Genomic DNA, 13,329 nt, shown 5'->3' with positions numbered 1-13,329 from the left:
AGGTCCTTCCAGCTCTAATAGTCCGAGAACTATGTTCATAAGGAAACCATGAATCGTTATGAAAATTTCACATAATGTTTGGTTTGTGCTTATTAAAGAAGCCTAGGAAATATGTATTTAGTATTAGGAAGATTTTTTTCAAAGCAACCCTTGCTTCCTATAGGTACAGATTGAGTTATTTAAAATGTAAACAACTCAACATTCTTAATAACAAGAAACAATTGGTACTTTTTCTTAAGTTATTATATTTTTCCAATTTTAAATTTTTCAAAAGTTCTATAGACTGTCTCTGCTCATTACTATCTAGGAAAACAGTGAAATTATGATAAGAAGTCATTACAAAAGTGTCCTCAAAAATATTTGAAGAACTATAATGGAGGAAATCTACCTTTGGTAGCATGTAGAAATATCTAATGCTTGATATTCTTCTTGCAGCCTATGCTGTTGGTATGATACTTACATTTGTTGTTCTGACACTGATGAAAAGGGGGCAACCTGCTCTTCTCTATTTAGTACCTTGCACACTTATTACTGCCTCAATTGTTGCTTGGAGACGTAAGGAAATGAAAAAATTCTGGAAAGGTAGCAGCTACCAGGTATGTGCTTATACTTAACAATTCACTGAGTTTGGCTGGAAGAATATATATGTCTACCTGCTGCAACATCAGTTCTTACCTCTCATTGCAATCTAATGCCAAAAACCTGGTGGGTGACTCGAGACAAAACTACCATCAAACCGTGGGAGGCATCAAAGAAAACAAGATGGCCAGTGATGAAAATAACAAGAAACATACATAATTCTATAAGATAGTAAATGTTGCTCTCACTAACAGCCCCAAGTTCAAATTCTAAATTGAACAAAGATTTTGTGTCAACCCTAATCAAAATATCCCCATATTGTCTTCCTTGTCTTGTTTTACCTCACAGTTAATCAGTAGTGCCCCTAATGGCAGAAACTTCTTGGTCACAGTTCTTGAGTGTTTTCCTCTCCCTCTCTATTCTCACTCACTCACTGTGAATGCCAATGACATTGTCACATTTCTGTCTGCATCCAGGTCTGTCTCCTGCCCATCAGACCCATTTATTCAACTGTTATTTCTTTCTTTCTTTCTGGTGAGTCTATAAGTACTCTGAAATGTCCAACACTGAATTCACGTCCAGCACTTAACATGTCCAATATTGAATTCATCATCTTCTTCCCCAAATCTGTTCTGTCGTCCATTCTTTCAACTCTACTTCCTATGCCTCTCCTCATACTGAATCTATCACCAGACACCAATAATTTTGCCTCCAAATTTCTCTTGACATTGTTGACTTTACTTTATTGTGGGTTACAAGACTCTACAGACTCTCACCCTTGCTTCCTTCTCCAGATGTCACCTACTGTAGCTCCCCTAACCTCCCTCAACATTATAGCCATCCTGAACTTTAGTTCCTAGCATGTGCCATACTCTCTCCCCTCCAAGCCTTTGAAGATTTGGTTCCTTCAAGTTGAACACATGACTCAGCCTTAAAATTTCAACATAAATTTAACATTCTTTAGAAAACCTTCCCCAAATTGCCTGTGGCCCTGTCCTGAATTCACAAGCACTAGATTCCATGGCACCTACTGTTCCCAATAAATTTATCACATTTTATTGTTAGTGACTACTGCATTCCCTACTAGACTTTGATTTTATTCCTTTCTTTCTTTTTTTTTTTTCTTTTTCTTTTTGGTACCAGGGATTGAATCCAGGGGTGCTTAACCACTGAGCGACATCCTCGCCCTTTGTATTTTTTTATTTTGAGAGAGTCTCGCTAAGTTGCTGAGGCTGGTTTTTGAATTTATGATCCTCCTACCTTAGCCTCCAGAGCTGCTGGGGTTACAAGCATGTGCCACCATGCCAGGCAAGATTTTGATTTTCAAGGCGCCATGAGAATAGGCTTTAAATAACTTATTCCTATCTCATAGATATGCTCAATAAACATTTATTAAATAAATAAATATAAAACTACTTATAGTATTCTATAGCTAGGCTGGATGCAGTAACACCTATAATTCCAGGGACTCAGGAGGCTGAGGCAGGAAGATTGCAAGATTGAGGCCAGCCTGAGCAACTTAGGGAGACTCTGTCTTAAAGTAAAAAATAGAAAGGGTTGGCGATTGTAGCTGAGTAGTAAAGTGCCCTGGCTTCAATCCCAGACACTGCTAATGATTTTTCTGTCAATACCAATGATTCTTTTTTACCAGGGAAAAGGAAAAAATAGAGCAGGGTATTCTCATGCACACCAGCAGTTCCAGCTACTCAAGAGGCTGAAGCAGGAAGATCACTTGAGCCCAGTTCAAGGCCAGCTTGGGCAGCACAGTGAGATCCTGTCATAAATAAATAAATAAACAAATAAATAAATAAATAAAGGCTAAGAGGTTCTTTGGGGGGATGTGGCATTCAAAGATTAGTAGTAGAATATGTATTGCAGGATATACTTTTATTTTTTCTTTTTAAATCTTTAAAAAAATAAAAAATCTGTTCTTGCATAGTATGTGTGAGTTACTGGATTTAATCCTTAGCACACACTCAAAAAAAACTGTGTGGGTGTCATCTTCATGGAAAAATTAAAAGTTATTTTACTAGCTTAGTCAAGAACCTTGTGGCCATAAACATATTCTAAGTAGTTTAATATAAATTGAGACAACAGCACTGTGAGGTAAGCAACACAGGTATTATTTATCCAAATCTCAAAAGAAATTACAAGATTTAACCAGAAGAATTCTAAACCAGTGCTTTTTCCAATTATAATAGCCTGTGTTAACTATCTCTTGTTAAATAACAGTACAAATGACACTATAGACCAACCACCAGATGGACATGAACTTTGAACTGTTTCTTTATTGATAGAATTTCAGCCACTCACTCAGAATTTCTCTCATTTTGTTCATGAGACCACTGATACACAGGCATAAGGATGGATGGAGGAGGGAAGTTTTCTGTGATAGGGCAAAGCAGAGGTAACTGCTCCACTAAGTGCCTTCACTAAGGGTTCAGTGCGATGGTCCTGACCTCAGTAGATAAGAGTTTCTCAACACTTCTTAATTTCAATGCAAACAGACTTTACTGGAATATCAGGAACTTCCATAAAGAAAAAACCTTAAACATAACATTGTGGTGTCAAGATTTTGTTCTAGGAATTTTAAAGAAAGGCCAATCTTGACCCATTTAAACCTGAAATGAGTGCTCTATCAATGTTATTTAGGCATATCTGCATGTTAGAATATTTTTTATGTGAAAAACCTTAGGACTCTTAACTATGAATGGCTCATGTCAGTCTCAAAATTCATTTCTCATTTTAAACGAAGTTTACTTCATAATGAGTTGGGACAACACATCCAGTATTGTCAGGACAGGGCCACAGGCAATTTGGGGAAAGTTTTCTAAAGAATGTTAAATTTATGTTGAAATTTTAAGGCTGAGTCATGTGTTCAGCTTGAAGGAACCAAATCTTCAAAGGCTTGGAGGGGAGAGAGTATGGCACATGCTAGGAACTAATAAAGTTCAGGATGGCTATAATGTTGAGGGAGGTTAGGGGAGCTACAGTAGGTGACATCTGGAGAAGGAAGCAAGGGTGAGTCTGTAGAGTCTTGTAACCCACATTAAAGTAAAGTCAACAATGTCAAGAGAAATTTGGAGGCAAAATTGTTGGTGTCTGGTGATAGATTCAGTATGAGGAGAGGCATAGGAAGTAGAATTGAAAGAATGGACGGCAGAACAGATTTGGGGAAGAAGATGATGAATTCAATATTGGACATGTTAAGTGCTGGACGTGAATTCAGTGTTGGACATTTCAGAGTACTTATAGACTCACCAGAAAGAAAGAAAGAAATAACAGTCAGTTGAATAAATGGGTCTGATGGGCAGGAGACAGACCTGGATGCAGACAGAAATGTGGCAATGTCATTGGCATTCACAGAGAGTGAGAATAGAGAGGGAGAGGAAAACAGGACAGTCAGCCTTTTCTGTGAATTTCTCACATCAGAAGAAGTAATGTTTCTATAGGGTTATCATTAAAATAATGCTGATTTGGAAATATTAACTATTTTTTTCTACAGCCCAAAGCTAGTTATACTATATTTCTTTTGACCCTTTTCTGAGGTGGTTCAAGAACTACAGGACTCAGTTCCATTGGTTCAATTTTACTCTAAGCCTTAGTTCTAATTAATGTAAATAAATATATTTTTCTCTAAAGAGAAAAAATGAAGCAGAGTCATAATTATTTTGATATATGTAGAACAATTCAAAGGAACCATCTTAGGGGATTTTTGTTTCTTTATTTCTAATATTAAATCAGTGAAGTTAGATTTATATAACTTCCGGTGGGCTATTCTACTCTGGGTAGATAGTAAGTTTTCAGTTTGTTGATGTCTAAGAAATAGTTTGTCTCTGTAAAATGTCATTAGTACTTTACTTATTTTTAGAAGTCACAAGCTGTAACTGAAAAGTCAGAGTACAGAGATACTTAGAATGACTCTGCTTGAGGATCAACAACTCCAGTTACCTACTTCAGTGAGTTTTGTTAGACTGTTTCTGGAGATTGGTTCAATTCTAAGTAAGTAGAGCTATCAGAAAGTGCCAGGTTAACTGACACAATTTCAAGGGACACCTTTCCAAACTACAAATTGCCTATTTATAAATATTATGAAAATTTATACCATTTTTGTCAACTTTATTATCTATGTTGATATGTTACTAAAAGCTTACTTTAAGTTTGTATTTAAAAATTCAATAAAGAAAAGTGAATAGGGGATAGGTATGCTTACTTCTCAAGAAATTGACTTTGAAAAGTGTTTTACTTCATGTTTCTATATTTAGTGATAAGATTTTAATGCTGGTGAGGTACCTGGGGATTAGGAAAGAAGAGGCATTTTATAACATAGAATATGGAAGCCCTTATTTCTTTAGGGATGGTTGTGAAAGTAAGCAGGTCTTGTGGAAGAAAGACTTTTACCACCATTCATACTTTCAATGTTTCTCCTTTCCTTTCCTCATTTAAATTGTGACTAAAATGAACTGTTCATGGGCTGGGGTCAAAGCTTGCATAGCATGTGTGAGGCACTGGGTTCGGATCTCAGCAGTGCATATAAATAAATAAAATAAAGGTCTATTGACAATGAAAAAATTTTAAAAAATATTAACTGTTCAGCAGTTTCATCTTATATTTCAAATAGTGAAGTGCTTAATACGTGTTACCTGTCTTAATTTGGCTTTTATTTATTTATTTTTAAACACCACAAACCTGGAAATATGTAAGAGAATAAATATCTCTGAACTACGGTATTATAATTCCAAACTTTTCATTGTATTTAATTTTTTGTTTGTTTTTGTGATACTGGGAATAGAAAACAGGACTTCATGCATAATGGGCAAGTGCTTTCCTACTGAGCTACATCCCAATTTCTTTATTCCCCCTTATTCCCTATAATTCCTGTGAACATGTAACTAAATTAATCTGGGGGTGCGGGGGGCATCTTTGACAAATAAGGACCACAGAACTGACTGGGGACTTGATATGAGCCAGAGAATTGACAGGTCTGGGCTTTTTAAGTTTTCTCCATTGGTTGAGACATTGTCACTGAAAGCCTCAGCTCATGTTGTATTCTGTTTATTTGGCAAATCCAAAACCCCCATTTAGAAAACCCCCATTTCTTACTTTTCAAAAAAAACTTAGTGTTCTAAAGCTTTTAGAACCAGTTTACAAAAATAGTGTATCATATTACTAAAATTTAATCACTAGCCTAAAAGTCTTCGAGGATCTTCACGAAAAACAAAGATTTTTTTTTTTTTTAATGTTGATGGTGGTGGGGGGTCAAATCCAGGCCATTATGCATGCTAGGAAAATGCTCTACTATTGAGTTTCATCTCCAGCCCAAAGACAATAAATACTTTTTTTCTATTTTTAAGTAGTTTTATCTTAAGAACAGGGTAAAAATTGCTGAAAATGTTAAGCAATTTCTTCTCCTTTATTCCCAAATATAAAACGATTTTTATGGGAATATGGGCAGAGCTGAAAAGACCAACTGAGAAAAGCTTAAAGGTAATACTTTTAAAATAGTCTATATAGCAAACATATTCTTGGTTTTGTTTACAAGTATCATTTGACCTTTAAGTGCCTGCAAGTTTGAAATTTTTGTTATATAATGTTTCAAAAATTCCATGTATCATTCTTAAATTATCTTAAGATCAGTTCAAGGTGTCAATAAGATTACACTGTCCCAGAGCCAGTAGGTATTCTCACAGTGACATCTGGATCCAGTTTTAGATTTTCCACTTATATGGGTAGATAAAGTGGAATTATGTCCTAGAATAAGCATCAGAAATATCTTCCTTTTGTGGTGGAATTTTCATTGCCATGAAGGGCAGTATTCACATTGCAAAATGAAAGTAATGGAAGGTCCAAAGAAAACAGTTATCAAATTGGCACTGAGTCACATGTTTAGGCTTCCTGAAAAATTTGTTATTACCCTAACCATCTCCTTATGAGCATGGATATTGAACCAGAACAGTATTACAAAAGGAATGTTAGTTCCATGGAGCCCTCTGTGTATGCCCACTGTGTCTTTTATAGAAACTAGGAATCCTTTTGTTGAATTATTGAATATAGGAAGCAAGTTAAAAGTTTTCATTTTCTGACAGCTTTTATTTATTCATGCCTAGATGATGGACCATCTGGACTGTTCAACAAATGAAGAAAACTCAGTGACTACCGATGAACAGATTGCCCAACAATAATATTATATGGACCTGCAATAATGTTATTGATTTTCTACAAATAAGAGTTTGACTTTTTAATTCAGTTCCTGAATTGACAATTCAAAAGCATTTTCAATGATGTGTTTGCAAATATATATTTTTATGAGCTGATACAGACAATTATTTCATAGATAATTAAAATGCATTTACTTTTAATTATGTTAAAGTTGTGCCTTCGAATTAAATAAAAGTATATGGTCTGTGTAATTTCTAAGATGTATTATATACAGTATATTTTTCTAAAAAAATCTTGATTAATCCCTGTATTTTCCTTACTGAAATATATTTCTTTCAACTCTAATGATAGATCCCAGTGTAACTATCAAAGCAAGATTTTTTGTTAAAGGATTAGATATATTTTATCTCCTCTATAAAATGAAGTATTTAAGACCATGCAAGAAGGCAGATAACAGTGAAAATTTGGACCTCATATCATACCAAGTTTAGAAATATATTATTTGGGAATAAATATAAACATTTTTATACTTTTTTTTAAAAATTACAACTCTTTTTTTAAACTTGAGAAACTAAATTACTTCAGACTGCAATGTGTGTTAGAATATTTTTCCAGATATAGAGAAACATAGAAGTTATTTAAAGGACACAAAAACTGAAGTCTGGTTTGTAGTGGTACACCATTGTTTGAAGATGTAGCTAGTATTTCTGATCTTTGAAATTTGGTTTTGCTGCTGTTAACGTTTGATCTTTAAAAAAAAAATTCGGATCCAATTATATATTAATATATGTGGCTCACTATGTGTAACATCCTTTCCCCTCCCTGTTACCTTTTTTCTAATTTTCACTTTTTCCCCATAAATAACAACTATTAACCTTGGAAGCATACAAGTACAAGTGTACTTTTGTATCTCAGTTTTTCCACCTACAAAATGAGTGGGTTGAACCAGTTATTCACTCTGTAACTTCCAACTTGGAAAAATCTTTTTTCTCATTCTTTGTAAAATCTCAGGTGGGGCTTTGAACATTTTCCTGGAAATGCACATTGTTTTTCCATTTTCTTTTATTTTCTCTAAGAAATTTCTAAATGACAAGTGATTGCAAAAGCAACAGGATTTGCATTTCTGTGAAATAATACACAAAATATGTGAACAGAAGCCAGGCATGATGGCACACACCTGTAGTCCTAGATGCTCAGGAGACTGGGGAAAGGAGTATTTGAGACCAGCCTGGACAGCATAGCAAAATCCTTTCACATTAAAAAAAAAGTGAAGAAATCTACTCTCTCATTCTAAGACCAATTTAACTTATTAAAAGATAAAATTAATGTCTTTCAAAATGGATCAGACCTTTGATGTTTGCATTAAATTTAGCATTAGATGCTTTTATTTGTTAACTTTTGCTTAGTAAATTGAAAATAGAGAAACTCCATTTATAGTCAACTCTTCTTTCTACTTAATACAGTTATGAGTCCTCTTATTTATGACAATTTATCTTATAAGTAAGAGTTGATCTTAATTTTGCCTTTGTTTTATATCAAGTTTGGATTTTTTCAAAGGAATCTAATTTATTTGGCACATTTGATAAAGAGAAGAACAAATTAAGTGGCATTTTAAAACTCCCACTATATTTTCATTTATAATGTCAATAAAATATTTACCAAAATACAGCTTTTTAAGCAAAATTATCCAAACTTTATGATATTCAAAGGCTTCAACTATATACTATGAAAAAAAAAGCTTTTTAAAAAAAACTACATTGAGGTAAGACAATTGCTTGAAATAATTTGATTTCATTAACTAGTAACTAATATTTTGATTTCTTAATCTAATTTTACTCCAGGAAAACATTAACTGAAATATGAAATCTGACTTATTGGATACAAATTCTAACTTACGTAATCATTATTTATTAAGGAAGTAAAATCTTGTTCTAGTTACCTATTAAAAGCTTATTTATATTTTCGGTAATGCACATATTAACTTTTAAAAAATAAAAGCTTTTTAAACAACAACAAAAAAGCTTATTTATGAGCATGGTAGAGCACTGGCCTAACATATACAAAGTCGTCCACTCCAGTACTACAACCAAAAGGAAGAAGTCTTACTAAATAGAAATAAGGAAAAAAGTCAATGCAGATGCCTGTAATCCCAGCTGTTCGAGAGGATGAGGCAAGGAGGATTGCAGTTTTGAAGCCAACCTGGGCAACTTAATAAGACCCTTTCTCAAAATAAAAAATTAAAAGGGCTGGGGATGTAAAGGTAGAGGACCCCTGGATTCAGTTTCCACTAACAAAAATAAAAAGAGAAAAGTAAAATTTTGGGAGTCTCTCCACCCTCAATGTCAACTTTTTATTGAACTTAAACTGTCTCCCTGGCAAACTAGTTCAAAATAGTTATTTAGACAACATATAGGAATATTTTATTTTGGGAATCAAAATGAACAAAGCATAGGGAAGATGAAAATTTGGCTTTAAAAAGTTCTATCATTTCTTCTTGTGTTCTCCTACCACCAATAACTTTTAAGAGGAAGAGATGCTGGGTTTTTCCAAATGTGTCTAAACAACAAGATATGTTATACTTATTAATGTTTACTGTAAAAAAATTTACTGCTAGAAAGTCCCTATGAACATTTTTGTGACTTATCAAATAGAACTCAAGTTATCTCAGATTGTGAGACTGATTATTTTTCTATCAGTTTAAGTCAGCAAAAATAAATAGGCTTATGAGGAAAGACCTTATTGGTATACTAATATATTTTATTTCCTTCTAGCTTGTAGATTTTTTTTTTTTACATCAACAATTCCTTGTAAGAGACTGCAGTTTATTACCCTTTTGATAGAATTTGGGCCCCTTTGCTATTGTCATTTGTATATTTGAGTTACATGTCTCTAGAGATTTTGGTGAATGATACATTTATAATAAATACAAACGAATTTTCCAATTTTCTTCATTCTTTCAATTTCTGCATTCAATATAACCGAAAAGTATTTTTATATTTAACTAAAAAATATTTGAACTAATTTATTAAGTTTGGGCTCCAATTTTAGCCTGATAGCCAAATGAAATTTCAGAAACATAAGAATTATATTTCAGACTAGTGGGAGGTAGTGGTTTAAAGAGGCTTAAAAGTTGAATTTATTCAAGATGATGATAAATGATCAATTTTACAGTTCAAAAAATTCATTTTCAGTGCCCTGTTTACCTTAGAAGATAATTCTAAAGGGGGTTATATGAAGGTAATGCAAATAAAAAGCTGACTATAAATCACTTTATGCTTCCTGGAAGAAAAATACTCTGTGAATTTCAAAAGATCTGAGTCAAATTATTCAACCTTTGGAATATGATTATTGTGTTTGATCACTGAATTTTTAAGGTAAAAAAAATTGACAGTAATATATAGGCCTTAATATAGCAAAGACTGGAAATATAAATTGTTTAGTGTTTCTATACTTAGGACAGCCTTTATATATGAAAATGTTCATTGGGGGGGTAAATTATTTTAGTTGTACCTTAGTGGCAAATAAGGTACAACTAAAATAAAGCAGAATATTTAATGTCATCATGTGGTACTTTGATTAAACAAAAAGTATTGTAAACAGCTTTTCTATTCCTTTGAAATATACTTATTTTTAAAATATCTGTAGTTCATCCACTTACATTGCAATATTTCCCAGTAAGGCAGACAAGTCAATGTAAATTAGTTGGCTTTTGCCTATTGTTTAACCTTCTGTTATATTTTGCTGAAACGAAAACCTTATGAAAAAGTAATGTGGTTTGCTATTATATACTTTATTAAGCACTCAAAATTTTTTTACACTTTGATATGTAAGTATCAATACTTTTATAACACTACTAGGCTTTATTTTCTAATGGAACATGATTTCAAGTTTAAGATTTTTTGAAGTGTTAATTTACCAGTACCTTAAAATTATTCATCATGTGCCAATACTGACAAGAAAAACATTTTTAATGTATGGAATTCACTATAGTATTTAATAAATTCTATTTTAAAATAAAAACTGAATTTGTTTTATTTTATGTAGTGAAAAATAATTGAAAATGAACCAAAAGTTTACTAGATCGTGTTTATCACAAAAAAAAAGGTAACAACTCTTACAAAATAGTGTGTTTACTTAGGTCTAACAAACTACCCTTAAAATCCAGAATCTGTGGGTGGTGGGAATTTATATTGTTACATATTAGCACTTAATAAATATTTACTAATATATGTATAGACTTTTTTCTTTATTTTAAAGAAAGTATTAATCAATTGTGAGGAATATTCCTGGTGTTTGCAGCTTTGCAAATGTGTTCCCACAAATTACCAAATTCCTTATTGCCATTGTATTGCCTTTTTTTTTTTTTTAACCTTGGTATCAAATCCAGGGCCTCACCCATGCCAGGCAAGCATTCTACCTACCACTGAGCTATATCCCTAGATGAGATTGGCCTAAATATGTGTCTATGGTTTATCTTGATGGCATGATGAGAAAGTCCTTTATTTCCCTGCATGCCCTGATGCAAAGGAACCTTATTTCATCCCACAGACCCATCTATCTGCAAAGATACAGAGGAACTGTATCTAGGGAGTGAAATTATAAGATGGCTGGGCACAGGGATGAGAAGGAGACTTCTTTCTCCTGTATAATCTTGTATCTTCTGCATTTGCTATTACATACTTTATTAAGCATTCAAAATACAAATGATTATACAAAATATTAATCATTCTACTTTTAATTGGTGTTCATGCTATCTGCTGGATTATTCATATTATCACAAAGTTGTGTTGTGCTTTTGGCTCTTGTGTCTTCATGAGATTTCAAGGGAGACCTGAGGTGTAGTGAAGGTGTAGGAAAGTTTAGTAGAAGAGAGAAGAAGGGCAGGGGCACTCTCAAGGGAGAAATGGATCATCCGAAAGAATCAACAACTCACTTCTTTGTGAACTCAGTTATTTTAGAGTAGGAGAGGAAATTTCCAGAGGGTCCCACTTGAGTACCACCTCCTAGCTCTTGATTGACAGTTGGATTATATCAGATTTCTAAATCCTTATTGCATATGTCATACTTCTGTGGGTCTAAGTGAAACACAGAGGTGTGAAAATTTATAATTACAATAAGATTAAATAATGTGCCAACAATCTGAAGGCAACTTTGATCATCTTGGATTGCACAGACTGATTTTATCTGGAACTTTCTTTTGCAGACCTTGAGGCTATTGAGCATTCCAGCCTCCAGTAAGGGCAATCTGTCTTCTTATCAAAGGAGGAGTTTAGGCAAACACTCCTCAACCCTGTGAGTAATGTGTTATGGGACTATTAAGTGAGAGCAGGACAGAATGACTGTAAGTTGTTTCTTTAAAAACATGTTGACAGCACATAGGCTCAGTCTTTAGAATTAACCCCTCATTTTCCATGTTCCCACTGCCCATCTCTACCTGTTCATTATCAATATTTTCTTTTTTAAAAAAAAATTTTCTAGTTGTAGATGGACATAATGCCTTTATTTTATTTGTTTATTTTTGTGTGGTGCTAAGTATCAAGCCCAGTGCTTCACACATGCTAGGCAAGTGCTCTGCCTCTGAGCTACAGCATCAGCCCTGATACCATTTTCTATACAGTGAGCCTTGTAAATAACCTAATGTGTATGGTAGGTGTAAAGAGAGAAATATTTAACCAACCGTCAAAATTTTTTGTAAAATTAAATAAAATTAATTTGTCTAAAGTTACATTTATTGCCTTGAAATTCATTTTTTGCTAGAAAATAATTGTAAGGTTTTTGCTTAGCATCTGGACAGCCATCTTCAGTGACAGTTTCCATTTTAAGAAAAATTTGCTTTCCCACCCAAGGGCATTTCTGAGAAAGTCTCACCACTCCCTCATACCAATCCAACCCTTCACCACTCACATTAGGACCTGCCTGGCTCTAATCCCGGAGCCTGCCCATAAAAGTCCCAAACTCCAAGCCTGTTTTGCCTCTCTCTGTCTATGAAGAGATGTGCCTTTATTTGTCAGCTCTGACAAATAAACTCTCCTCTTGTGTATCTCTCTGCCTGGTCTCCATTTTTCATTTCTCTCTCACCTGTCTCCCAATTCTTTGCTTTCCTTTCATTGGTGCTGAAACCCAGGATCAGGTTCCCGGGTGTGCCCGCGCCCCACTTCAAGGGTCACTGAGTGTCCCCAGGCCCCAATCCAGATTCCATCATGGAACCAGGCCCTCCATTCTGCTAAATGCCCTCTCTGCACCCACCACTGGACATTTCAGGTAAGACACCTGTGTTCCATCAACCTAAACAACCTATGGGTCCTGGGAAGTGACCATCAATTGTCTGGCACTCCCGTGGTTGCCATGTGGTCAGGGGCACCCCCAGCCACAGCTTTCACAGCTGTGGCTGATCCCAACTGTCGACTGGGTCTATAGGTGGTCTTTTATTTGACTCCTGGGTTTTGAGAAAAACCACTGTGGGTGATTGGGAGTTGTGCCTGGTGAGATCTCTAGGCCTTAGATTAACCTCTATGGCTTCTGCCCCCACGTAGTCCTGGCCAGGTGCCCAAGCACCTTTACGGGCCCTGCCCCCGACACTTACCCAGCGGT

At 34.4% G+C, this 13,329-nt stretch overlaps 1 protein-coding gene across 2 annotated transcripts in view; it reads left to right on the top strand.

The window, feature by feature from the left end:
• Sppl2a (signal peptide peptidase like 2A) overlaps positions 1-9,680 on the top strand; it is a 46,131-nt gene extending 36,451 nt beyond the window's left edge. For both annotated transcript variants that reach the window (XM_046461008.2, XM_046461007.2), the window contains 2 exons: positions 436-596; positions 6,687-9,680. In XM_046461008.2, coding sequence (XP_046316964.1) covers positions 436-596; positions 6,687-6,761 — 236 coding nt within the window. In that variant the 3' untranslated portion in view covers positions 6,762-9,680. The remainder of the gene's footprint in view (positions 1-435; positions 597-6,686) is intronic.
• Positions 9,681-13,329: the final 3,649 nt, after the last annotated feature.

Source organism: Marmota monax, unplaced genomic scaffold (genome assembly GCF_021218885.2).
Source record: "Marmota monax isolate L192 unplaced genomic scaffold, Marmota_monax_Labrador192_F-V1.1 WCK01_AAM20220418_F8-fsc00001, whole genome shotgun sequence".
Lineage (NCBI taxonomy): Eukaryota > Metazoa > Chordata > Mammalia > Rodentia > Sciuridae > Marmota > Marmota monax.
This window is presented reverse-complemented; position numbering and strand designations above follow the sequence as displayed.